Source organism: Mobula birostris, chromosome 5, assembly GCF_030028105.1.
Source record: "Mobula birostris isolate sMobBir1 chromosome 5, sMobBir1.hap1, whole genome shotgun sequence".
Taxonomy (NCBI): domain Eukaryota; kingdom Metazoa; phylum Chordata; class Chondrichthyes; order Myliobatiformes; family Myliobatidae; genus Mobula; species Mobula birostris.
This window is the reverse complement of record NC_092374.1, coordinates 59253642-59279581: the sequence shown is the minus strand read 5'-3', so window position 1 is coordinate 59279581 and position 25940 is coordinate 59253642. Positions and strand designations below refer to the sequence as shown.

The following is a 25940-nucleotide window of genomic DNA, read 5'->3' as shown; positions in this document are numbered from 1 at the left end:
CCGAAACCCTTCAGTGGGACTGGAGGAAAATGGCTGAGTAGATTTAGAAGGTGGGGAGAGGGGTGGGGTGGGGGGAGTCGAGAGAGGTGGGGTGGGGGTTGATGGGTGAAACCTGAAGGGGAGGAGGGTGAATGAAGTAAAGAGCTGGAATTTAATCCCAAATGGAATATAAGGTGTTGTTCCTCCAACCTAAGTGTGGCCTCATCACAACAGTGGAGGAGGCAATAGATAGACTTATTGGAAGTGGAATTAAAATGGGTGTCCACTGGGAGATACCGCTTGTTCTGGTGGATGGAGTGTAGGTACTGTTTAGGGCCCTGTATGGTAGTATGTTAGAGAGAAGGTGTAGAAGCAGGTGTAGCACTTGTTTCACTTGCAAGGCTGAGTGCCAGGAGGGACGAATGGACAAGGGAGTCGCATAGGGAACGATCCCTGCAGAAAGCAGAAAGTGGGGGGGGGGGGGGGGGTGTGCTTGGTGGTGGGATCCATTGAAGATGACAGAAGTTTTGGAGAATTATGTGCTGAATGCGGAGGCTGTTGGGGTGGTAGATGAGGGCAAGAGGAACCCTATCCCTGATAGGTAAGAGGAACAACACCTTGTATTCTGTTTGGGTAGCTTCCAACCTGATGGCATGAACATTGATTTCTCAGACTTCTGGTAGTGCCCCCCACACCCCCACTTCTTCAGCATTTCCCATCCCCTTTTCCCTCTCTCATCTTATCTCTTTGCCTGCCCACCCACCGCCTCCCTCTGGTGCTCCTCCCTCCTTTTTTCTTCTATGGCCTTCTGTCTCTTTCACCAGTTAACTTCCCAGAGCTTTACTTCATTTCCTCCCCCCTCAGGTTTCACCTGTCACCTTTGTTTCTTTCTCCCCTCCCTCCACCTTTAAAATCTACTCCTCAGCGTTTTTTCTCTTGTCCTGTCGAAGGGACTTGGCCCAAAATGTCGACTGTACTCTTTGCTTTCCATAGATGCTGCTTGGCCTGCTGAGTTCATCCAGCATTTTGTGTATGTTGCTGAGATTTTCAGATATATTTTTGGGTTACATTGCTGTGATACTCTTTTGCATAGGTTGCTTTGAAAACAGGTAAATTTGTATAGATTCAACATTATGTCTTCCATTACCTTTTTTGAAAAAGGATTTTGTAGAGTGTGTCCTGTGTAGGTCATGCAGAATCTGAATTTTGCATGTAAATTATATTTAACATAAGGATTTGCTTTTTTTTCCCTAAATTTCCCTAGGAAGCCCTCTGTAACCCCAACGGATTTTAATTTTATCCTTTGCCAGGCAAATAACATCTTCCTCAAGGTCAACAAGACAAAGCAGTTGGTTGTTGACTTCAGGAGAACCTGCACCACCCACATCCCTCTTTACATCAGTGGTACAGAGTGGAAACAGTGAGCAGGTTCAAATTCCTGGAAGTGCACATCTCACACAACCTCTCATGGTCCTAGAACACAGTCTACACAATTGGGAAAGCTCAGCCTCGACTTTGTGAGGAGGCTGAAGAAAGCTGCACTATCCAAATCCCTACTCGTGTCACTCTGAGATGTTAGGAAGCTCTCTACTGCACAAGACTCTCAAACAGTTACTTTCCCCAAGCAGTAAGGCTGATCAACATTTTTTATTTATATTCTTATGTACCTACATTTATTGATGTTATTAAATTATTATTGTGTTTTTATCTTTATTTCTGTGCTGCATCAGATCTGGAGAAACAATTTTGTGTCATTTGCACTTGTGTACTGGAAATGATATTAAACAATCTCTAATTGATTTTTTTCAGATCTATATTTATTTGTGTGGATCTGACCTAAGTACTTTTGGTCCACTGGAACCATAAAGAGAAACTGAAACTTTGTGTATATTTTCTAATATGGTTTAAACTAGCTAGACAAATACATTACAGAGAAAGAACCAAGATATCAAGGAAACACCTTGGATACATTTGCAGAGGCTGTCTACAATGACCAAGGAATCATTTTATTTTTGGATGCTTATTAATCTACTTTGGCCTAGAATATGATTGCTCTGGCTGTGATACCATCAGACATTGCTTCAGTACTTGATAAGGGAATACTGTACATTTAGTTTTTAAACAGCCTTTAAATTTGGCAATTGTGGAGACTTCAACATATAACTTTTGTTGTAGAAATGTAAAGGAAAAAGATTAAAATACCATAAACATTACCTAGGAAGAATGTAGAATGGCTGGCTCACAAAGATATCAAACGTTGTAAGACGTTAAAGCAAGCTGGAGATTTTTGTCAAAGACTACCAGTAACTCCTTGAGTTACTAGTGCAGATGAGAGCCATCGTGTGTCTGGGAAGATGTTGGATGATTATACTTGAAAACCAATATGTAAGCACATAATCCAGGCAATCCATCTGTTTCCAATATACTCAGATTCTGAAATGGAACAATTAAACATGAAAGCTCAACAGGAATGATTAAATTGAAAAACTTGGGCTGAATTGTTACATCATTTCATATTCTGATAAAAGCTTCCCCCCCCCAGATGTCACTCAATATTATTTGAATTACCAATGATTGAGTACAAGACCTGTTTTAGCACCAAAAAATGACCACGTGATGATGATTAATGACCTTGGGAAGCTTCCCAATCAGCCTGTACAATATAATTCTATTAACAGGCATTGGCAAAGCTGTATGTTTTCCACTGAATTTTTAAAACTCTATCGCTACCTTGAACTAAAGGAGTTCCAATCATGCTACTCAGAAATTTGGATTCACTAATATTAAGCAACAGTGCAAGAGTATTAATTCAAAAGTTACTGCCACATATAACGGGGGCTACTGGTAATTCCCTTAGGGAGGAAAAGTCTGCATTCCTTGGTTACCGATTATCCTACCTGATAAACTTTTGAAAGCCCCTAAAAGTTACTGGATTTAATCTCAAATCACTGAATTTTCCATGGTCATCTATACATTGGCTGCTCCATAGTTGGAGATAAAAATAATCTATACACTTTAAAACCAGAATCAAAAGAAAGCAATATAGTGTGTTGTGAAACACTTCAATCTTAATATCAAGTAAATTTATACACTGTGCATGGGTACATACCTACTATGTTCAGTGTACTTTTTGTCCACATACAGTATTGATTTTTCAGTTTTGTTGTTAGAAAATGCTATAATATTAACACTAATAATATTCAAGTTGTATTTTATTTCATTTGTGTATTATGAAACCTCATTACATGAAGGTAAATGCAAGCTTCATGATTACCAAAATAACAACCTGACCAGGCAAAAGAAAAAAAGCTAGCCCTAATAATGGTGACAATTGGAACATCATGTGGTCTTTTAGAAGATAGAATCCAGATTCCTTACTCCATTTGTGTCTGTATGTACTATAATTCCCACTCCACAGTATTGTTGTCGACTCATAGCGGTTCTCTGAAACGCTCCAGCAAGCCTCACATTTTGGTCTAATTTAAGGTTGGGCAATAAATGTGGTTCCTGTGTCCTATTTAAAGTAAATAATAACATTTGTTCCTCAGTTTCAGCACTTTTTTTTCTCTCTAGACGTCTATTATCTCACGGTATGCTCTGTTTTTGGTTACTTTCAATGCATGCAATTTAATATTGAGGTAGTGCTCCTGAGTTAGTCTCCTTCTTAACATAATGTGTTTGAAACTTAAAGGCACACAATCCTAGTTCCCTTTATCTTATAGATGGCTTCAATTTGTGATTTTATTTCCTCCTCCCTTTGGGGATTATTGTCCCTTTTGATGTCTAAATGGGGAAATAACTGAGGTCTGAGCATATGATGTGGCAAAAGCATCTCTTTGGGTTTTCTTCCATTTTAATTGGAAATTGGGCAGAGGTACAGCAGATGGAGTCTAATCTAGACAAGTGTGAAATGTTGCATTTTGGAAGGTCATGTGTAAGAGGGGAGTTTACAGTAAAGTGACAAGACTCTTGGGAGCATTGACAGGCAGGAATTTTGGGGTGTAAGTCCATGAAAGAAGGCCTGTAGCATGCTTGCCTTCATCTGTCAGGCATTAAGTATAAAAGTGAGGAATTTGTGTTACAGCTTCCTGCTGTGTTTCAGAGTATTGTGTTCAGTTCTCGTCTCTTCATTGCACAAAAAAAAGCATGTGGCGGCTTTGGAGAGGGTGCAGAAAAGGTTTCTGTTTTAGGATGTTGTCTGAATTGAGGTGTATTGGATATAAAGAGATTGGATTGTTTTCCGTGGATCACTGGAAGCTGAAGGACAACTTGAAGTACAAACATTGTATATAAAATTGAGAGGCACAGGAAGGCAAATAGTCCAAGTCTCTTTCCCAGGTTGGAAATGTCAAATACTGAAGGGCTTGGATTTAAGGTGTGGGGGGGGGGGGGCAGATATAAAGGAGATATTTTTACAGTGGCCTCAAGCATGCTGCCAGTGAGGTAGTAGAAGCAGACAGAATAGCAATAGTCAAGATATTTTGACGGACACATGAGCCGGTAGAAAATAATGTACAGAATAGTGCAGCCAGATGGGATTAGTTAAATTTAGTTAAGGTGTCATGTTTGGAGCAAACGTGATAGGTCATAGGACCTGTTCCTGTGCTGTACTCTTCTATGATCGAAAGGATTTAAAGCTTGTTTCAACTTCCCCCTCTTGTTCCCCTGATAATTATACAGTCTATTCTAACCCGGTAATGTATCCCATATACGTTCTTCTGAGCCATTTCACCTCAAGGTTATTTGGGCAGGATGAACCAAGTCCTGGTCCGAAGTAAAAGTAAAGAGCTTGAACAAAGGTTGGAGATGGAAGTGAAGAGAAGATCCCAGAGTTTAGATCTCCAAAAGAATGTTTGTCCAAGTTGGATGAAGGGAATCTCTGAAAGACCCAGAATGGGAAGTATCCAAAGATTTCGTTATTGGAGGCTGGAGTAAGTTGGAGAGTTAAAATGTAAGATCCTGGATGGATTTCAGCTCAAGGGAGAGTATTTTAAAACTTGACCATTGCCTAACCAGGATGCTACATAAGTCAGTTGGACAGGGCTTGGACTCCCTAAGATTGGCAGAATTTGGGGGCTGGACAGTTCAGCCAGAAGTGAGCTGGTGTCATTTTAGTGATGTAGTTCAATGTCCAATTTGTTCTGTTGACTGGTGCTTTGTTTTGAATGCTGAGCTATATTGAGAATTGTAGCACAATGTCAAGACATGGTATACAGATCACCCTACCTTCACTAGTTCATCTGTAGTTAAAGCAGGGCAAGACTTGTGCTGCAAATGGCCAGGTTCAGAAAGAGACCTTGGAGTGGAAGTATGTCGTTCCATTGAAGTGATAAACATATTGGTGTAGAGGGTGTTTAGGATGTCATGTTACAGCTGTACAAGATTTTAGACCACACTTGTGTGCAGTTCCTGCCAACCAGCTCTAGGAAGAATGTCATTAAGCTGGAAGGGGTTTAGAAATGTATCATAAAGATGTGGAGACTAGAGAACTTGAGTATTATGAGAAGAGTCCGGGGCTGTGTTGCCTGGAGCATTAGTGTCTAGGGGGTGATCTTCTAGTCTATATAAGATTATGAGAAGCTTAGATAAAGTAATGGTTAGTCTTTTTCCTGGGGCACGGGAGCCTATAATAAGAATTCATGGGTTTAAGGTGAGAGGGAAGGATTTAAAGGGGACCTGAGGGACTGGTTGTTCACGCAGGGTGGTGTTTTTTTTTGAATAACCTGTCAGTTTATTCAAAATGGTAGAGGGAGGTGTAATTGCGGCATTAAAAAATTAGTAATGGTCAGAAAAGGTTTAAAGGGAAATGGAGCTAGCTCGGGTTGGTGCCTTGGTTAGTATGGATGAGTTGGGATGAAGAACCTGTTTCTGTGCTGTATAACTCAATGATTCTACATATATGTAAACGTAAATTTATTGTGTTGTAAGTAACTCTGAATCCTGTTTTTGTCATGTGACTTAACACTTCCTGGTCTTAACATAATTGTAGAGAATCGGTAAGGATTTTTAAACGAGAATTTTTGTGAATTAATATTGTTCCGGTTTACTATGCAATTCCTGTGGATTTTGTAAAAGCATTTGATTTCTGGAAAGATGATCAGGGTAGAAATTTGTCAGTGGCACCAAATGTGTGAGAACATTATTGAGCAGCTGTACTTGTTTCCTGCATGTTTGGCTTCATTAGTTTTAGTAGAGCCATTCTGTGGACTAAAGAGAGATAACAGGATTGTCTTTTGAGGAACAATGCAATTTCTCTGCAATTTGAAAGAATACACACAATTCTGAAAGGGACAGAAGACTGGCAACAGAGGTTGTTATCCCCGGGCAATGGGTCCGAACTAAGTACCAGGAAAGGGATCTGCTATGTACTACCAAAGCGAGGAATAACTTCTTCTCCAAGGGTTTTGAATCTTTGGACTTCTCACAGCAAGCTACCAGTGGCTGTTGAGTCAGTGAAAACATTTAAATCTGAACTAGATTATCAGAAACCAGGGAAATCTTTCCCACATTCCTAGTAGACTTGAGGTAGAAGATCAGACATCCACTGTGAAAGAACCTCCTCAAAGCCACCGAGCCTAATCAGTTTGAATAAGAACAGACACTAGATTCTGCAGATGCTGGTGTGGCAGCCAACTCTCACACATGCAACCAAGGATGAATTTCTCCTCTGTAGCTTTTAAATGATGTAATTTGGTGTTAATCTAGACAATTTAAAATATTTGGTTCCTCCTCTCCCCTTCAGCACTGACTGATCTCACTTGTACTCTACTGCTGCTAAATCCAGACTTCACTACAGCTTGGAATGTCAGGTACGTTACAGTGAGCAAACATCATTATCCAAGTGGTTCAATACCTCGCCCACCTTGGGCTTAAGGGTCAGTTACTTGTTACTCGTATTGCAGATGGCTGCAATTACCTGTTGAATGTAGGGGGATGTTCCAGTCATGTAGCATTTTTTAAAAAATCATCTTTGGGTCCCATAGAGCTTTGCAGCCAAATTAGCATGTTTAAAGTGTAGACATTGTAATGTAGGAAATGTATATTATAACACGAACTGCCTGTTGTTTCTACATGCACAACCCTAACCCTCCCTCTGCAGACCACCACTGACTTGTCTTTGATTGTCTCTTTTTTTTGCACTAAGGTATTCCTCTTCCACAGTTTTTATTTTAATCTCTCTTCATTATCTTGTATAGTTTATATGCTGTGTGTAGTCTGTGTTTATGATGTGGCTGCAAGCAAGATGTTTGTTTTCCCTTTACCTCACCCTGCTGTGCACACGGAAATGTACTCTATAATGAAACATCTAAAACTGAATTAAGTAAGCTGTTGTGTACTAACAGTAACATTAAACAGTCCAGAAAACCTGGGAGTAAACAAAATCCTGGGCAATGCTGGATTATTGGATCTCTAAAAATGGATTCTTTCATTGGAGTATCAATCTAGTTATTCTGCTTGAATTTCCGGAGTGGCTCAGAATCGCACTTCTGACTTAGACAAAAGTGCTGCTTGCTGCTACAAAGTTCAAAGTAAAATTTATTATCAGAGTACATAGATGTCCACCACGTGCAACCCTGAGATTTTTTTAATCTTCCGAGCATACTCAGCAAACCTATAGAACAGTAACACTGAACAAACTGTGCAAATGCAGATAATAAATAAATAGCAAAAAAGAGCATGAAATAACAAGGTAAGAGTCCTTAAATGATTGTAGTTATCTTCTTTTGTTTAAGAGCCTGGTGGTTGAGGGGTAGTAACTGTTCTTGAATCTAGTGATGCGTGTCCTGAGATTCCTGTACCTTCTACCTGATGGCAGTAGTGGAAAAAAAGAACATGGCCTGTGTGGTGAGGATCTTTGGATGCTGCTTTTCTATGCAATGTTTCATGTAGATGTGATCAATGGTTGGGAGGGCTTTACCCATAATGTTCTGTGCCGATTCCTCGACCTTGTGTGGGATTTTCTGCTCAAAGGCATTGGTGTTCCCATTTCAGGCCGTGATGCAGCCAGTCAGCGCACTTTCCGCCACACATCTACAGTGCCTCCAGTATTCAGCCACCACAACTATTTTTACATTTTACTGTCTCATTTTCTAAATTTACAATAGGTTGAAGTAGGATTTTTTGAGCTAATTTACAAGTCATTGTGCAACTTGTCAAATCAAAAGAAAAATTCCAAACTCTTATCAACAGTTTACTAAAAATTAAAAGCCAAAATTGTGAGGCTGAAGAAGTACTCATTCCCTTTGTAATAAAAATGCTGACTTTCCTCAGGTGCAATATTGTACATAAGCCAGGTAATGCCATCCCTACTGTAAAGTATCGTGGAGGTAGCATCGTGCTATGGGGGTGCTTTTCAGCAGCAGGGACTGAAAATCTGGTCAGGATTGATAGGAAGAAGAATGCTGCTAAATACAGAGAGATTCTGGAGGAAAACCTGCTAGCCTCTGCCAGGATTTTTACTGGAGAGGATATTTGTTTTCAGCAGGACAATGACCCAAAGCACACTGCCAGAGCAACCATGGAGTGACTTCAAATGAAGAAAATCGATGTCCTTGAGTGGCCCAGTCAGAGTGCTGACCTTAACCTGATGGAACATCTCTGGCAAGACCTCAGGTTGCTGCCCACTGCTGCAACTAATAGAGACTTACCCAAAAAGACTACTGGCTATAATAGCTGGGAGAGGTGCTTCAACAAAGGGAGATGAATACTTTTGAACTGCTGACATTTCAGATTTTTGGCTTTGTTTTTCATGCTTTACAATTTTCCCTGCTTTTTGGGGCTGTACTGTGGGGGGGGGTGGTGCAGGGAGAGAGAAAGAGCATGCGATTCACAAATAAAAATTCTCAGTTAAATTGATCAAAATCCTTGGTTGTAATACTTATTTGAACAAAGAATTGGGAGCTGAGTACTTTCTTCAGGCACAGAATGACTTTCAGTCTCATGCATTGACTCGCAATAAGATTGTGTGTGTTGCTTTTCTCCCTGTTAATGAATGATAGGAAGATATTGATTGCTGGCAATATACTGAGGATTTTATCTTTCATTTTGGCAGTGCAAGAGCACTTGAAAGATCCGATCAATATACTAACTAGAGAGAAGATGGTGAAAATGATCTGTGGGGGTGGGGGAAATGATGTTGATCACTACAACAACTTGCATTTATGTGGTTTCTTTGGCATAGTATAACAGGAACATAAACTAAATTTTAGAACAAGATAGGGTTGGATGGAGAATATTAATGAAGAATATTACAACAATCAGATCAGTAGAGTAATTGGTTACTGTGGATTACCCTGAGTGTTGGGGGATTTGGGGAGTTGATGATCAACATGTGAGAAAATAGAATGCAGCATATCTGTTTGGCTGTGGTACCACCAACTCAAGGGGCAGAATGGCCTTGAGAAATACGAGATTCTAGAGGAGAGTCTGCTAGTGATGAAGCTATTGTCTAGGATGAGTAAGGGAGATTTGAAGAGTTACTGGGTTTAATGAGGGTTGTTTGCCTGGAGAGGATCAGAACTCGGAAAGTGGGATATGTGACAAAGGGATTTATTTATTAAACAGCAGTTAGAGGTTAAATCCAAAATCCACAGCACCAGAAACCTGGTTACTTTCTTGACCTTGTGATAAATACAAAGCTACAACGCATTGCAAAAATCCCTTCTAGTCCCAGAGGAAAGCCCGGGATCCTTAAAGGGCCCGACCACTTAATTTGGATGGCACAATTGGTCAGTGAACTGAGCTGTTTCACAGCTCTACAGAGCCACGTTCAGTCCTGACCTTGTGTGGTTTCTGTGTAGAATTTGCACTTTCTCCCTGTGATGGTGTTTTCCTCAGTATACTCTGGTTTCCTCCCACGTTCATGAAACATGCAGATTGGTAGGTTAATTGGCTGCTTAATAAATTACCTCTAGAGAATAGGTGAGTGGTAGAATCTGGAGGAGGTGACACATGACTCTGCTGCCTGATCCAGTTCCAACAGAATCAAGTTGTTGACCTCATCAGTGATGATGAAACAGTGTACAGAGAAGAGATGGGGCAGCTGGGGCAATGGTGTGAGCACAGCAACTTGGGTCTTTGTGGGCAAGACTAAAGAGATTGTGGACTTCCGAAAGGTGTAGGCTGACCGCTCCTCACTGCACGTAAATGGTTATTCTGTGAGAGCTAGGAGCACCAAGTTTCTGGGAGTGCACATAATGGTTGCTCTCTCCTGTTCGCCCTACACCATCTCTTTAGTCAAGAAAGCACAGCAGTGCCTCTACTTCTTGAGGAAATTGAGGCAAGCGAGCTCTCCCATCCCACCCAGTCCTACCCACCACTCTAACCTGCTTTACAGGAGCACTTTTGAGTGTTCTGAGCAGCTGCATTATTGTCTGGTATGGCAATTGCAAGCCATCAAACTGCAAGATCCTACAAAAGATTGAGAATTGCTGAGGGGATCACCGGGGTCTCTCTTCCACCCGTCCAAGATGCTTACCAGGAGCACTGAATATGCAGGGTTCTTAGCTTTGTTAATAATCCCTCCCATCTATCCAACAACCTTTTTGACCCCTTAACATCAGGTATGAGGTACCTAGCATTAGGAAAAGAACCGTTAGGATGGGAATCAGCTTCTTTCCGCAGGCCGTGAGACTACTGAACTCACTGCCACCGCCCAGGTCTCATCACATTTGAAGTACCAGTGGTGTTATGCTGTTTACTTTAACTTGTGATGTAAATGCACTTTGTTTATTTGTGGTGATGTTACTTTCTGTGTGAGTCATATGTAGTATTGTGCATCTTGGCCCAGAGGAGCCAAGATGTTTTGTTTGGTGATATACATTTATATGGTTGGAATGACAATGAATTTGAGATGACAAGAATGGTGGGGGCGAGGGATTAAGGGTTAATGTACATGAGAGGATGATGATTGTAGTGGACTCACTTGGGCTAAAAGGGTTCCATGCCCCACGCTGTATCTCTGTATGACTCTGTTTAGTGTGCGTTCAGTAGCTTTGTGTTTCAATCTATTTTCCTGCATGCCCCTTGTGTTTTACTAAATATTATGCAAGAAAGTTTCTTTATTAAAGTTCATGAATTCTTTAAATTATAGATTAGAAATGAGCAAGAATAGCTACCAGTAGCAGAATCTGTATTCTGTCACGATGCCATTTGGAAGAACTGTGTTTGCGCGCGTGTCTGTGTCTGTGTGTTCGTTCTCGTTCATTCGCTAGGGCCCATCTGATCCAAATAAACTGAAGGAAATTGTTCCTGTCCAAACTTACCACTCAGATGTGCCCACCCCAGCTTGGATTGCTGTTGGCATTCTGAACTGGACTGTCAATGTTTTTGATCCCTATGAACAGTTTCTTATTGGTGTTTTGAATGAGATGTTAATACCAGGTATTGTCTGCTCACTTGGGTGAAAGATTCCACAATGTGATTGAGCTTTGTTGAAGAGTGACATCACATTCTCTTTTTGTTTTTTGGCCAATGTTTGTATCTCTTTAACCTCATACTTGCAAGAAGAAAAATTTTCACACTGAGGGAGCTGTGCTCAAATTGGCTGTCATAACCCTAAAATAACAGCTCTGCTTGAACAGGCATAACCAAGCTGCTTAGATCTACCTTTCTATTCATTGGCACCACAGGCTATTCTTGCATCAATGAAATGGATGAAACAGTCTTCCTAATGAAAAGCATTGAACTACTTACCCAGTTACAGTCCATTCTGTAAAGCTGATGATTAAATTTGAAGAGTGAAATTAGCAATCATTTGGGCCCTGGCTGTTGCTATAGATGCGCATGAGTTTACAAGAAATCCAATGGGCCATCTTCAATCAGAGTGGCTTAATTATGTCAGACACCATGGAAACAGGGCCCTTTAACCCAGTGAGCCCTTCTGTCCATTGAGTTTCTACTTACACTCATTTCATTTTATTCCTCCTATATTCCCATCAGCTTCTCCCTAGACCAGAAGTTCCCAACCTTTTTTATGCCATGGACCCTTACTATTAACTGAGGGGCCATGGACCTCAGGTTGGAGACCCCTGCCCTAGACTCACCTACGTAGTAGGGACAATTTACTGTGCTCAACGCACCTATCAACCCACCTGTTTATCAGATGTGGGGGGAAACCACCGAAAGCCCACACGGTCACAGTGAAGTTGGAGACTCCCTCTAACCATAAATCCAAGTTCAGGATTGAATGGGGGTTGCTCTCTCACCGTGAAGTAACTGTTTGGTCAGCTGGACTGCAGTGCTGCGCTGTATTTCTTTCTTTTTATTGAATAAGTATACAAAAAGGTAAGCCATAACTAATACACTGTTAGAATATAATAAAATTACAGGAGATATTAATACAGAAAAAAAAGTGATACAAACAATGTAATTTAAACATAACATACTAAGGTAACAATAGTATACTAATATATATATTAGTATTTTTGGGGTTTTTTTTCTATATATATATATCAATAGAGAAAAGGGAAAAAAAACCCCCAAAAAAACGCTGTATTTCAATGGCAGAAAGTTCACATGGTCCATGAGTTAGCACCTATGGTACAACACAGTAGTTCGATATTTTAAAACTGTTTAATCAGTTATGTATTTGCATAAAGGAGTAATTCTCTGGACAAGCTCAGAGGCTAACTTATTGGGCATGATGTATGGATGTTGCTGTGAGAATTGTTTTATAAAGGGCTTGCTCAAGGAATGTGGACAATGCTGGAAAAGTAAGGTTCTTTGTTCATTGCTGATTGTCCGTGAACTGAGTGGATTGGTGTTAAATTGCACAGAAGCAGGCCCTTCAACCAATTGGCCTGCATTGACAATCAAGCACCTATTTCAATGCTAATCCTACCATAAACCATTTTATTCTCACATTCCCATTAATCCTTTTTTCACCTGTGACTAAGGGTCACTGTGATGGCCATTTGACCTATCTACTCACATTCTTTCTGATGTGGGAGAATACGAGAGCATCCAGAGGGAACCTGCATGGTTAAGAGGTGTTGGATCATGGTGTTCAAATCCAAGGTTCTTTTACAAATCAGGAATGAGGCATAAACAACTGCTTCATGATTATTTTATTAAGAGTTGATAGAACAAAGAGATAAGAACAGATGTGACAATGGGTTGTCTTACTTGAAGAAAGGATGTAAAGATGGTCCCTAGCATGAAACAGCGACTTTTTTTTATCCAAAAGATAAGAAAATTCCGTATATAACAAAAACAATTATAAAATACTTATTCAGTATTGCTGTAAAATCAACCAATGAGAAAATACTAGCCATTTAATGAAAGAACCAAGAAGTCTTAGAATTGTACTTTGTATAGCCACTAAAGGCATATTAAGCTGTTATGTAGATAAAGCTTACATAAAATACAAGCAGATAATTGATAAACTGCAAAATAAATGAAGATTAAAATCAAACAGTCAATCCAACAATTCTCCCCCCCCCCACCTTGATTCTAAATCACACATTTAGAATCATTACATCTGAAAATTCAGGGGCAGAAAAAATTTCTGGTATCTACTTTACATTTAAAATAATCAGAAGAACTACTTGGGTTATAAAATAGCAAAGGTTTGAATACTTCAAAGTATTCATAAGTATGTTGTGGTTAGGCAGATTAGTATGCATACTAATGTGAGTTTGTACTAATAAAAATTAACCATGTTGCTTATTGTCCTTGTCGGATACCACTTTAGCTTGCTTGCAGTGGCTGGGCATGTATCCACTTACTTTACCTTCTACTTGGTTTGTCAATAATAGTACTTGATAAAGACCTTCCTATCCAGCTGCCAGTGGCCCTCCCACCTGAGGGATCAGGGTATGTCCTCCTGTTGGATCATGCCAGGCAGCAGAAACCTGTTGAGAAGCAGACTGGACAGTTGGGGTTAACTTCACACGATAGTTAACTAAACTGTCTGCCATAACGTGTGTATTGCTCTCTGAGATCGAGAGGTCCCAGCAGTGACCTAGGACGCCTGGTTACCGCCTCAGATGGACAGTTTAATTGTTTGGGGTTGCTCTGACACTGCACAAGACCGGAGGAAGATCCATAGGCCATGGTACGCGTTCCACATGATACCTAGTCATTGTTTAATAATTCCATTCATTCGTTTAACCTGTCCTGATGACGCTGGGTGGTATAGACAACAAAAAGACCATTCAATGTTTATCAGTCGACATAATTCCTGGCAAATGCTCCCAGTGAAATGTGGTCTTTGGTCAGAGTCGATATGACATGGCCTTCTCAATCTAGGAATATAGTCAGTCTTTGATCAGAGTTTTTGCTGTGTGTGTGGCAATGGCTTTCCTTGCTGGAATAGCTTTCAGCCATCTTGAAAACTTGTCCTCTGTTATCAGTAGATTGGAGTATCCTTGGCACTTTGGCAGAGAAATGTTGTCTGCTTGTAAGTGTAAAAATGGACCAGGTGGGACAGGAGCACCTAATTGGGATAGCTTTTCTACTGCTCCAGGATTTGTTTTTGGCATGTCATGTATCTTTCAAATGTTAGTCAAACTTGTGCCCTGAACTTTGGATTCGACCACCAGTGTGGTGATCTTTTGCAGTCCATTGTGTCCTGGGGAGTGTATTTGTTGTGCTAAATAAGGAAGCAACATAGTTGGGGCTACTAGACTATGATTAGTGCCATATCTCCATTTTCCATCACTCTGTGATTTCCCACCATTCTCCATCCAAACCCCTTTTCCTGGTTAGAGTATTGAGCTCGATTTCTCAAATATCTTCGTCTGTGATACATAGTTCAACTTTGTTTCCATGACTTCATGTGTCAGATTCACTGCATGTTCTCAGTACTTCTATTTCCTTTATTCCTTCCTGTGCTGCCCTTTTTGCAATGTTATCCTCGAATGCATTTCTACAGCTTTCCATTGTGGTCATTTTGGAGTGGCTTTTTCACTTTAATACAGCAACTTCTGACATCCATAAATTCTTGTACAAGTTGGCCATTCTTGATTGGAGCTCACACAGTTGTAAGAAATCTTCTTCGTCTCCAAGTTTCCAAAGTATGGACAACTCCAAAAGCATTGAGAATCAGTGTAGAAAATAGGTGATTTTCCTCCTACCAGCTTGCAGGTTTCAGTTAAAGCTTTTAGTTCAGCCTGTTGCTCGGGTTACCAGGAGCCAGTCTTCCTAATGCCAGCATTTCAGTTTCAGAAACAGCCATTTGAGTCTCTCTGTCACTGAGGGACATGGGTGTGTAGAGTCAGTTCTTTGGCAGGGTAGTGACCAACAGGACACTATCAGACTCTTTGTTCTTGAGTTAAAACTGCTATCGTTACAGATAACTTCTCCTAAGTTACAGAGAAAGGTTGAACAAGTTAGGTCTTTATTCTTTGGAGCGTAGAAGGGTGAGAGGGGACTTGATAGAGGTGTTTAAAATTATGAGGGGGATAGAGTTGACGTGGATAGGCTTTTTCCATTGAGAGTGGGGGAGATTCAAACAAGAAGACATGAGTTGAGAGTTAAAGGGCAAAAGTTTAGGGGTAACATGAGGGGGAACTTCTTTACTCAGAGAGTGGTAGCTGTGTGGAACGAGCTTCCAGCAGAAGTGGTTGAGGCAGGTTCGATGTTGTTGTTTAAAGTTAAATTGGATAGATGTATGGACAGGAAGGGAATGGAGGGTTATGGACCCAGTGCAGGTCGGTGGGACTAGGTGAGAGTAGAAGCTCGGCACGGACTAGAAGGGCCGAGATGGCCTGTTTCCGTGCTGTAATTGTTATATGGTGTTGTATATATGGTTATCGTGTTTCTCGTTGACATACAGGGTAAATGGTTTACCTGCATCAGGGATTCTTAATGCAGGCACTGTACACAATGTTGCCTATATTGTTTGAAACGCTTTCAGTTTCTCATTAACAGTCACAGGGTCATCAAACCACATACAGTTCTTCAGCAGATTGTTGAGTGGTTGAGCAGTAGTCGATGGATCGGCCACTAGCTTGTCAATATATTAATTAACAATGGTTTCATCTTCAGTCCTCTGTGTCTTCACTCCCTTTTCTTTATTGGAGCAAGCTGTGACATAGCTGTCAGTCTTACTGTTTCATGGCTGTCATTCTCACTTGAGTCACTAGGGACTGCTGTAGAGTCTCATGTCCATCCGGTAATTCTTCAGTGTTCAGATGGTGACACTGTCTCAGAGGGCTGTTTGATGTAGGCTGTAATTCTTTGGAGTTCGGATGGTGGTGCTGTACAGGGAGACTTGGATGTGATCTGTAATTCCTTGGGTGGAGCATTAAAGGTGTGGGTGTTTCCCATGATGGAGCACCAGCAGTAGTGTCACTGGTAGGACTGCCCACCTGAAGTTGCGGCTGCACTTTATTGCGTTGTTTCAGTTCACTTTGAAACTTTGTACAATGCACATTGAATTACTGCGTTCTTTTGCACATTCAGTTAATGCAAAGCTTTGCTCTTTAGACTTCTTGCTATATATTGTACTGTTTTCGTAGTTTATTGCAAGTTTCACATTTCTTTTGCCGAGCAAAAAAAACTTTACTTGCCCCATTAACGCTTTCAATCTGACTGCTCAGTCTTATCTCTAAATCAGTAGCAGCCACTTTCTGGATTTTAACACATACCCTCTTATTTTAGTAAACTTAATATTGATATTTTTTATTAATTTTATCCAAATGATATGTTTTATTCAGATAAGAGTTCTTAAGTTTTGCGACTTTGGCCATTGCTTTGATTTAATCTTAATTCATAGGTACATTTATCACTTTAACCAAGATCTTGAGATGTTAATAGGTTGTAGCCAAATAGCAAATAGATTACTCAGCAAACAATTGGATCACAACCACATAGGTCGATCCAACAAAGCAAATAGATCACGGCCAAATAGATCGTACAACCTCTGTTTTCACCGGGTGCCAAAATAGATCGCTGTGCAATGAGAATAGGTCGTAACCAGGTAAATTAAGATCAAGTAGATTGCAACCAGTACCTGCATGGGTGATTCTCTTTTATAGTAGCATCGCAGCACTTTGCAATCCTGAATTCTGTCCGATGTTCAAAGCCAGAAATTTTTTTTCTCAGACAAGAGGAACAGTGGATGTTACCCCTTTTGTCATGTGGTTAAAATTCCCTCTTTTGTCTGCATCTGTAACAAATTTTAAATTCAGGAATATCCTGTTGCTGACTACACCAAAATTGTTGGATCCTGGTATTTAAATTCAAGTTTTTTTTAGAAGCCAAGATCGGGGCATAAAACTTGTTGCTTCACAGTTCATGCAGAGTTGATAAAACAAAGAGAACAGGAACAGAGAGTAACAGGGGGTCTTGCTACTTGAAGAAGAGAGGATCTAAAGATAGTGCCTCACATAAAACAGCTACTTTTATGCCCGAAAGATGAGAGAATCCATAGATAATACAAATAGAAAATACTTATTCAATACTGCTGTAAAATCAACCAATGAGAAAACAGTAGCTACTTAACGAAAGAACAAAGAAGCTTTAGAATTATTTTGTAAAGCCACCAGAGGCATATTAAGCTGTTGTGAACTCAAAGGCTACTTAAAATACAAGCAAATAATTGATTGTTAAACTACAAAGAAAATGACAATTAAACAGTCGGATCCAATGGGGGGGGGGTGGGGGGAAGAGATACGCAAACTCCACGCAACCAGCTCCAGGGGTTGGGATTAAACCTGGATCTCTGGAACTGAGCTCCATTTGTTGCACAGTTATGGCATCCTAATTTAGTAGCTGGAGTCAGACCTGTTAAGGATATCGTTTTTAGGGTTTTTTTTGGGGGGGGTGGAGTCAGGAGAGTTTCACAACCTTTGTGGCTTTGTGTTCACTATCATCCAAGCCATGTCCTTTCCTCATTGTTGTCATCAAGCAGGAGGTACAGGAGTCTAAAAACCCACACCTCAAGGTTCAACAATAGCCACTTCTCTACTGCCATCAGGTTTTTCAACTGAGCTGAAAGATCCTAATTCCACTTTAGATGGTTTCCCTCAACTTGCACCAATGTTGTTATGTTATTTTTATTGATTGTGTCAAGTAAGTTATGTATAATTTATGTTAACTTAAGGTTATGTAATTCATGTTTGTCTTGTTCGTAATCTGCTGTTCTGTTGCTAGAAATAGCTTATTTTTCATGGCATTTACATCCTGGGTATGCTTGCTTGTGATAATGATCTTGAACCCCCGGATTTTTATACCAGGCTTAATTCAGTTACTGGAATTAAGTTCCTCAGCACCCATGGTGGAAGTCAAGAAATGGTCAGTAGTTTAGTCCCCTGCCATGTTACTGGCCTGTATCATCATGAATGCTGATTAGGCTGCAATGGAAATTTCCTTCCCCAAGAGCAGCTGGGGCTTAGCAACAATCCCAGTCACTTCAGGGTCTCTTCTTCCAGGATATTTGTTGCTGTGGGGGAATTTAAACTCCAAACCTTAAGATATTTGGTTTTGTTCTCTAAATTCTCTTATGGCTAGAACTATTGCTGTGGCAGGAAAGGCTGCCTGCTGAGATGATTAATAATGACTATGATTAAAATCGTTTTACACATGCTGTAATTAGTACTTGAGTTCTTTAATTTACCTTTTTTAAAAAAAAAAGTCCCTGCTTTGCTTTGCCTGATTAATAACTGAAATCTGCATCAAGAGAATGATTCTGATATTATTTCCAGAAAAGAACTGGTACAGCTTGGAGCTTTGGATCCCATTAAAGACTTGTACCTTGGAAAACTGGCCTTAACAAAGTTCCCTAAAAGCCCAGAAACTTGGATCCACAGGTGTGTAAATTATCTCTTCATACAATATGTTTTCAGAAACTCTGCTTGGACCATGTCACCAAAGTTTTCCTTAATGTTTTGATTCTGAGATGGTTTTAATGATTACTGATGAGATATATCATGTACCAAGAAAATTTGATAAGTAGAGACATTTTTCCAGAAAAAAAATGACTGCCACCCTGAAGAATGAGCATGAGGAAAGCATTTTCACTCTTGAAGTTCTGTAAAAATACAAACGTAATAAGAGACTGGTATCATTCACCTTCCTAGATTCCATTTCCCATTTATTCTTGGTGTGCCGTCAATAGAAATTTGACATTAAGAAAGACTGTTTACTGGAACCTTTCAAAAATACTAGGATAGAATATTCCCCAGGGCTGAATAGTATATATCTCACATTACTACTGAAAATGAGAGAAGAGATGAAAATGAGGCAATTGGATCCTGGATTTCTGCACTTGTAGACCCCAGCCAGTTCAGATTAGCAAAACCATCTCCTCCACAATCTCTGCCAGCACAGGTGCACCTCAGGGTTGTCTTTAGGCCCCAGCTCTACTCGCTTTACACCTACGATTATGTGTCTAAATACAGCTTCAACACCACACTCAGGGTTGCTGATGTGGGCCATATCAAAGGTGATGAATCAACATACAGGAAGGAGATTGAAAATTTGGCTGAGTGGTGTCATAACAATAACCTCTCTCTCAATGTCATCAAGACCAAGGAACTGATAGACTTCAGGAGAGAAAAACTAGAGGTCAATGAGCCAGTCTTCCTCGAGGGATAAAGTCTTCCTCATGGATAAAGCCCTCCAAACCATTGAGCGCATCTACATGAAACACTATCATAGGAAAGCAGCATCCATCATCAAAGATCCTCCCCACCCAGGCTTGGCTTCTTTTCTCACAGCTGCCATCAGGTAGCAGGTATCAGTGCCTCAGAGCTCTTGCCACCAGGTTCAAGAGCGATTACTACCCCCCAACCATCAGGCTCTCGAACAAGAGAAGATAACTACACTCATCTATTGAGATGTTCCCACAACCGATTATCTCACTCTAAAGCCTCTTTATCTTGTTATTTCATGCTCTTGTTATTTACGTTTGCTTTTGCAGTTTGTTGTCTTCTATGCTCTCGCTCTTTCATTGATCCTGTTTACAGTTACTATTCTATAGATTTGCATATGCCCGCCGGAAAGTGAATCTCAGGGTTGTATGTGGTGATATGTTTGTACTTTGATAATAGACTTTACTTTGAACTTTGAGATAGTTGTATCTTTGATCTTTGTATCCTCACTGGCCACAGGGTGGTCCCAGATGATTGGAGGATGGCAAATGTTGTTCCTTTGTTCAAGGAATAGAGTTAACCCTGGGAATTATAGACCAATGAGTCTTGCATCAGTGGTGGGCAAACGATGGAGAGGATCCTTAGTTATTTATGAGCATTTGGAGAAATGTAGCCTGGTTAGGAATAGTCAACATGGCTTTGTGAAGGATGGGTTGTGCCTCACCAGTCTAATTAAATTCTTTGAGGAAGTGGCAAAACACAGATCAGTGGACATGGATTTTAGTAAGGCGTTTGACAAGGTTCCCCATGGTAGGCTGATTGAGAAAGTCAGGAGGCATGGGATTCAGTGAAACTGGGTTCACAATCGGCTTGCCCTCGTTAAGTTGAGAGAGAGTTAAGACAGAAAGTGGCAGTAGACGGTGTGGAGCTTGGAGTTCAATGATCAGCGGTGTTCCATGAGGATCTGTTCGCGAGACCTCTAATCTTTGTAATTGTTACAAATGATTTGGATGAGAAAGTGGAAAGATGTGTTAGCGAATTTGCAGATAGCACAAAGGGTGAGGTTGCAGATGGAGTTCAAACCGGAAAAGTGTAAAGTAATTCACTTTGGAAAGTCAAATTGAAGCCAGAACAAGTATGGAGGAACAGGGGGATCTTGGGGTTCACATTCATAGATCCCTCAAAGTTGTAGTGCAACTTGACAGGATGGTTAACAAGGCGTACGGTGTATTGGCCTTTATTAGTTGGAGGATTAAGTTCAAGAGCCATGAGGTAATATTGCAGATCTACAAAACTATAGTCAGACCACACTTGGAATAATGTGTTCAGTTCTGGTTGTCCTGCTATAGGAAGGTTGGAGAAGGTGTGGAGGAGATTTACCAGGATGCTGCCTGGATTGGAGAGCATGTCCTTTGAGGATGGGTTGAATAACAGGAGCTTTTCTCTTTGTAGAAGAGGATAAGAGGTGACTTGATGAGATACATAGAGTGGACAGCACATTTTTTTTCCCCAGGAGTGGAAATGGCTAATATGAAGGGACATAATTTTAAAGTGATTGCAGGAAAGTGATAGGGGAATGTCAGAGTTAAGTTTTGTTTTACAGAGTGGTGGGTTTGTGGAACGTGTTGCCAGGGTGATGGTAGAGGGAGATGTATTAGAGACATTTAAGAGGATGAAAGAGAAATGGGGTGGTGACTACGTGGGAGGGAAGGATTTGATGAATCATGGAGTAGGTTAAAGACTCAGCAGAACATTCTGGGTCAAAGGGCCTGTATAGTGTAGTGTTCTATGTAAATAGTGACTGCAGTTTTGCCTGAAACTTTGTCAGTGTCTATTATTCGTGCATATTTCATGGGTACAGAACTATATAGAATATTGCAGGAGCCAAGACAGGCCATTCAGCCCATCTTGTCCATGTCAAAAGGTGCTGTTTGAGCTAGTCCATTAGCCCATACTGTATCTCCCAAGTCTTTCCAATTCATACACCGGTCAGTTCACTCAAATGTCTTCTGAATGTTTCAATTGTACCTGCCTCTGCCACTTCTGGCAGCTTGTTCCACATTTACACCACCCTCTGTGTGAAGAAGCTGACCTTCGGGTCCCCTTTAAATTTTTCCCCCCTCACCTTAAGCCTGTCCCCTCTCGTATGCTGAAGATAAATTCTTGATCTCGCAGTCTAGCTGTTGTGACCCTTTCGCTATTTGTTTGCTTGTACTGCAGCTTCTCCGTAATTACTACACTATATCCTGCATCCTGTTTCTTTTTACTACCTCAATGTACTGAAGACATGATCTGACTGAATGGCACATAAACAGAAGTTATCTTTGTATCTCAGGATGCACAACAAGAAGGAAATTCCACTCTGTGCTCTCAACCGCGGTTAAGTCCTGCCAGTTTGCACCTGTTGGTATTCTAAATGCGCCTCAGTTAATTCACCCTCACTTCTTAAGGAACCATTCCCACCATAGAATTTGCCTAAGCCTTTGCAGCCCTGTAACATCTTTCTGAATCTCTTCTGCATGCTGCTTTTTGTACTGTAAGCAGCTCCAGCACCTTTGTGCACAGATCATACTCTGGTTCCCCCAGGCTCTCTGTTCCCAAACTGTGCTCTCATTCATCCTAACAATGTGTAACGCCTCATGGGGCTTTCATAAAGTTGATAAGCTGGCTCTGCGATCTGATCCCCAGCTGCTGCTTTATTTTCCAAAAGGCGCTGGGTATTTCAGAAGTTCATTCAGGAGCTCTGCCTTCCAAATTCAAGGAATAACTCGGGAGTCGTCTCAACAGAACAAATGCATCGAGTAATCCAGGATGAGATGGCGGTGTGCTCTGCAGCTGCTGGGAGGTACCCGAGTAATTATAATGCCTGGTCCCACCGAATCTGGATCCTGCAGCACGTGGCAAAGTGCAATCTCAAGGTATGACCCTTCAATCTCATTTTCCCCATTCATGGTGAGTGCAAGCTATTCAGCCCAACTGGGCCATGCTGGCTTTGTACTCTTCAGGAGCCTGCTCGTTAGTTTGTATTGGCTGTCGCTTCTAGTCTGTGCCCACTCTCCTTGCAGAATGTTTTATCTTCTCGCCTATCAAAGCCCTCTAAAGCGCTCTCATCAGTTTTCCTCATGGTCTTGGCTGGATCAAAGTAATTGGTTAATTATGTCACGTGTGCCAAGGTACAGTGAAAGTCTTTGCATGCCGCCTATACTGATAGTTTCACCACATCAATACATAGAGGCGTACAAGGGAAAAGCTATGACAATGCAGAATGAAGTGTCACAGTTGCAGAGAGGCTGCAGTGATGGTAGAAGATGAGGCACGGGGCCTGACAAGGTAGACTGAGGTCGAGAGTCCACCTTATGGTAAAAGGGGTCCATTCAGTCGTTATAAAACAGAAGCTCTCCTTGAAACTGGCGAACACACACAAAATGCTGGAACAACTCAGCAGGCCAAGCAACATCTTGGAAAAGAGTGCAGTTGATGTTTTGGGCCGAAATCCTTCGTCAGGACTTGGATCCCTGCAAGAGACTTCACAGAGTGGTAATCCAATTGAACAGAAACTGGTGGTGTGCTTTGTTCTGGCTTTTTGTAAACTCTGCCCAACGAAAGGGGATGGAGAAGGGAATGTCCGAGGTGGGAGAGATCTTTAATCATGTTAGCTGCTTTTCCAAGGCAGTGGGAGACAGTCCATGGAGGGGTGTTTGATTTTCATGAAGTGCTGAGCTGTGTCCACAACCCTCTGCAGTTTCTTAAGGTCTTGGACAGGGTAGTAGCTGTATCATGCTATGATGCATCCAGATATTGACTGACACTGTTCACCCAGTTTCTAGTGGTTTATTGTTTTCTCTGTGTCTTTCCCAGATTCTTCTTGATGAATTGTCCAACACCAAGTACTGGGTATCCTCCCATGTGTCTGACCACAGTGGCTTTCATTACCGTCAGTTCCTGCTGAAATCTGTGGTGGGCAATTCCAGGAGAACAGCCGTTACAAGCACTGGGGGGCTCGGGAGGACATCTGTGCACAAAAACCCCCACGCTGACCTTTCCACACACGGAAGGGAGGAGGGCACATCTGCGGAGGAGTACACCGCTGACGTGCCCCTCATAATTGAAGAGGAAATGGAGCTTTGCTCCGATCTCATCGAGTCTTATCCAGGACATGAGGCACTGTGGTGTCACAGGTAAACTGACGGAAAATATCTACTCTCTGGGGGATTGTGGGAATGCAAGGCGCCCACGTTGATTCCAGTTTGGATTGATCTTTACAGTCTGGATATTATTTGTGTGGCTTGAATTCCAGAAACTCTTGGGATTTGAGACTGCAACCCAACTAAAACCCATAGTAGAGGCAATTTGCAGTGGCCAGTTAACCAACCAAAAGCTTTGGGGTTAAGAACACAGGCACAAGAACAGGCCCTGCGGCCCACGATGTTGTGCCAAACCAATTAAGCTAATGCCATCTAATTCCCTCTGCTTGCACGCGGTTCATATCCCTCCATCCTCTGCGTATTCATGTGCCACTTAAACACCTGTGGGAGATCAACTGGAGCGTGTAGTCACAGGGTGAACATGCAATCTCCATGCACGCGCTGCTTTTCTCAAGAAGAATATGCATGAGTTCGTTTGGTGTCCTGACTGGAAACCTATCACTCACTTGACAACACAAATCTTTATTCACCTGCTACAGCACCGAGATGCAGCAGATAGTGTGGCTGCCTGAGTTCCAGCAATGCAGAATCAACCCTACCCTCCAGTGCTGCCTGTGTGGAGTTTGCATGCTTTCCCTGTGACCATGTCAGTGTCGGCTGGCAGGTTAATTGGTTCCACTGAACGACCCCGGGTGTGAGCGACAACAATGAATAATTGAGCATTGATGAAAGTGAGAGAGAGAGCTGGTTACAGGCAAATTTGGGTGAGATTGCTCTGAAGGCCGTCTTTCCCATCAGTGTACCTGTTTAACTTTCTTTTAAACCTTGTAATTGTACCCATTTCTACAGCTTGTCCGGCTGCCCACCACCCTTTGTGTAAAGAAGTTTCCCCGGGTCCCTTTTAAATCTTTCCCCTCTCTCACCTTAAATGTATGTCCTCTAGCTTTGGATTCCCCTATCCTGGGGTGGGGGTGGGGGGGGGGGGGGACTATGACCATCCACCTTATCTACTCCCTCTGGATTTGATAAATCTTCCTCAACCTCCATGCTCCAGAGGTGAGTCCCACCCTAACGAGTCTCTTCTTACTCAGGCACTCCGATCTTGATAACATCATTGTGAATTCAACGTTACTGTTTATGGGAGTTTGTGTGGAAATTGGCTGTTGCATTTCTGCCAGTGACAACAGTGACCACAATACAGAGTTGCATCATTAGTTGCTGAGGCCACGAATGGTGCAATAAAAATGCAAATTCAACTCCCGGAGGCTTCACAAGCCAGTCATGTAGTATTGTCTAATGCCACCAGGTGGCGGTATAGTATCACTTTTAGCCTGTGGCAGAATTATTTATCATGAAAACGGGCCCATTGGCCCATTTTTCCCACGCTGGCCTTTTTCTACCAGTATTAATCCTATATTTCAGCGATTAAGTACCTACCTCCTAACCCTTCAGGTAGTGTGACCCAGATTCCTTGCTATCTTTCGTCTGTGTGCCCCTAATAAATTTGGATTCGTTTCTCTGTTTCGAGGGAAACAAACCCAGTCTATTGGGTCTCCTCGTAACTGAAATGTTGAGTCTCAAGCGAGTGCTGTCGAGAATCACCAATGCATGCAGTATCCAGATGTGGCCTGGCTAATGTTCCCTGGCGTTATACCACAAGGCGTAGGAGCAAATTAGTCCATTCGGCCCATCAGGCCTGCTTACGCATTCCATCATGGACAAGACCTCCTGACTCTTGTATTCTATGCCTCTGTTAATATGAGCAAGTAACCCCATATGCTGCCTTCATCTTATCCATCTTTGCCTTCAGCTTTCCCCTGCACTCCCTCATTCCTCTACCAATCTCCTTTAAGGCCCGTCCTCTAGATTTTACCATTTAAAGCAAGTTGTTCACGATCACCCTGTCCTGCCTTTTGTAATAACACTCCTCTTGGCATCCTGCGCTCCAATGAAATGAATGCCAGCCTCATTACAATTCTCCAGTGCTGGCATTATCTCTGCTGCCATCACATCCCTCCTGTGTTGTACACAGTCTTCCAGCTTGAACCTGACCATTACTTCACACCATTCTAGCATGACCTCATTGCTCTTGTATTCTGTGCTGGCACTGAAGTTATCCACAGAAAGTTGTTTTTCAGCTGCAGTCGTCCCTGAAGTGGATTACTTTGATCAGCCACTTCAGAGGGCAGTGAAATGTTGCTTTGACCTGCAGTTATAGGTGTGCACTATTGATTCCCTTCCCCGGAGAAAGTTACTGAAACTATGGCACTAGCTGTTC

At 41.6% G+C, this 25940-nt stretch overlaps 1 protein-coding gene across 2 annotated transcripts in view; it reads left to right on the top strand.

Annotated features, from left to right (window-relative positions):
• ptar1 (protein prenyltransferase alpha subunit repeat containing 1) overlaps nucleotides 1-25940 on the top strand; it is a 42163-nt gene that overhangs the window by 9332 nt on the left and 6891 nt on the right. The window contains exons 3-6 of one of the 2 annotated variants that reach the window (XM_072258102.1): nucleotides 6722-6788; nucleotides 18630-18734; nucleotides 22228-22435; nucleotides 23376-23695. In XM_072258102.1, coding sequence (XP_072114203.1) covers nucleotides 6722-6788; nucleotides 18630-18734; nucleotides 22228-22435; nucleotides 23376-23695 — 700 coding nt within the window. The remainder of the gene's footprint in view (nucleotides 1-6721; nucleotides 6789-18629; nucleotides 18735-22227; nucleotides 22436-23375; nucleotides 23696-25940) is intronic. The other variant, XM_072258104.1, reaches the window with a different exon arrangement.